We start from the raw sequence: 2,143 nt of genomic DNA, 5'->3' as shown, positions 1-2,143 counted from the left end.
TATAAATTTTCCACTTTTTGTATTTGTCATAAGGAATAAAATATATTTTTATTATGTGTGTGTTGTTGTACAAAGAGTTTGAATATCGTCAAAATAGATAACAAACGAATGCTGTGCGGTGAAATACTTTTTAAAACAATATTAATACTTGTCAAAAGTTGTTAGTTAAAACTTTGTCCCACTGCCACGGTAGAGGATTTACATGCTCGAAATAGTGAGCAAAGTTATCTCGAATCTTCAGTGCTTTAGACTTTCGCGAACTGCTATTACGTATGTCTGTAAGTTCATTAGTAGCCGAGAGGTTGCGCTCTTCTTGTATATTACAGTACTGTCTTTCTGCAAGTGGTAAGTCTAATTCTTGATTAATAATAAAATTATGCAAGATAACCGTGGCCTGTACTGCTTTTACAGCAGTAGATGTGCATGCAAGAATAGGTTGACGATATATTCTCCATCTTGCAACCAAAATCCCGAAAGCACATTCAACCGTTCTCCTTGCTCGACTCAGGCGATAGTTGAAAATTTTTCGGCTAATATTCAGCCGTCGACTCCGAGAGTATGGTCGCATCATATGTCTGCTCTGGGGGAATGCCTCATCTCCCAATAGAACGTTTGGAAACTCGAAATCCATATTATTCAGACGCGTAGATGGAGGGATATGGAGAGCATTTGTCTGAAATAGATGCGGTAATCCACTGCTTTCAAAAACACCTCCGTCGCTTTGCCTCCCTTCAGTTCCAATATCAACAATTGTGAAGCGGTTCTTGGCATCACTTACTGCGAGCAGGTTTATGCTATGGTTTCCTTTGTAGTTGTAGTAGCAGGAACCACTACGAGGCGGTGCCTGCAATTTGAAAACATCATATTATTGTGATAACATACATTAATAACAAAAGCTTCATACATCATTGCATTATCAATGAATCTGAATTAATATTAATAAATTCATAATGTACCTGAATTACGACATGCTTTCCATCGATAGCGCCTATGCAGTTTGGAAATTGACATGTTGTCGCAAAGTCTTCTGCTATTGTTCTCCAATTGTCTTCGGTTGGATCAATCATAAACTTTTCCTTTAGGGCGAGCCAAATTGCTTCACAAGTTTCCGGAATTATTCGTGATAGCGTACATTGGGCAATGCGATAAGCATACGATAACGATGTCATGCTGTCACCAGATGCCAACCATCGTATAGTCACTTCTAATCTCGTTCTGGCCGGTATCGGTTTCCGAACTACATTTTCCTTTTCGATCAAAGGTCCGACAATATTGAGCAACTCGTTGAAGATTACAGCTGACATTCTGAGGTAGTTGAAGTACTTATTCGGATCCTCCAATCGCATCTCCACAATTAGATTGTCGCTGTCACCTTGCAGAAGTCTTCTCCTCTCCGTAAAAATAGGCCGTACCCACATTTCACGGTTCTTTCTGTCATCTTGCAATTCCTTGTAACGCATGTACAAATAAAATAGACGAATTACTTTTTGCATAGTTATCTCAGCGTATCGTATCGGTTCATCTCTTGCTTGTTTCAGATACTTCATAATGACCATCAGCATGATATTTGGATCCATTATTACTGATTACACAGCCACTTTGAAAAGAATCAAAGTATATAAAAGATTTATTTTTCAATCTGCTTGAAATTTGATCGTATTCACTGCATACAACCTCCGCGTTGACAACGGATTTTGACGCGCTCTCGTTCCGCGAGTTTGTTTACCCTATATTACATGGAGCACAATTTACGCGGAAAAGCGGAACGGTATGGTGACAAATAAACATTTGTATTCATTTTTTAACATTATGTTCACTTAATTCATTGCACTTTTTATTAATCTGCTTATCTTTTCAGCTTATCTATTGAATACAAGCATTTTAATCAATAAATACCGTTAAAAATTAATATTTTATAATTCTCCGTTCCGCTTTTCCGCTCAAAATATGCTCTATGTAATATAAGGCAATGAAAACAGACGGAACAGAACGCGCGGAAACGCGGGAATCTAGTAAAGGCTAGTTACTATCTCTTCCGCGTTTCCGCGTTTCCGCGCTGCATGTAATGGCACCCTCAGGGTGCAAACCCATGTAGCGGAATAATTGGATGATAAATGTCGGACCAATCACAAACCGGGGAGAA

General features: G+C 38.6%; 1 protein-coding gene across 1 annotated transcript; it reads right to left on the bottom strand.

The window, feature by feature from the left end:
* Window positions 1-151: 151 nt before the first annotated feature.
* On the bottom strand, window positions 152-1,577 carry LOC108779423 (putative nuclease HARBI1). Its single transcript, XM_018546856.1, has 2 exons — window positions 957-1,577; window positions 152-844 (listed from the first exon to the last, which is right to left on the bottom strand). The coding sequence occupies exons 1-2, from the start codon at window positions 1,575-1,577 to the stop codon at window positions 152-154; spliced, it is 1,314 nt and encodes a 437-aa protein (XP_018402358.1).
* Between the last annotated feature and the right edge of the window lie 566 nt (window positions 1,578-2,143).

Source organism: Cyphomyrmex costatus, unplaced genomic scaffold, assembly GCF_001594065.2.
Source record: "Cyphomyrmex costatus isolate MS0001 unplaced genomic scaffold, Ccosl1.0 scaffold596, whole genome shotgun sequence".
NCBI classification, from domain to species: Eukaryota; Metazoa; Arthropoda; class Insecta; order Hymenoptera; family Formicidae; genus Cyphomyrmex; species Cyphomyrmex costatus.
This window is presented reverse-complemented; position numbering and strand designations above follow the sequence as displayed.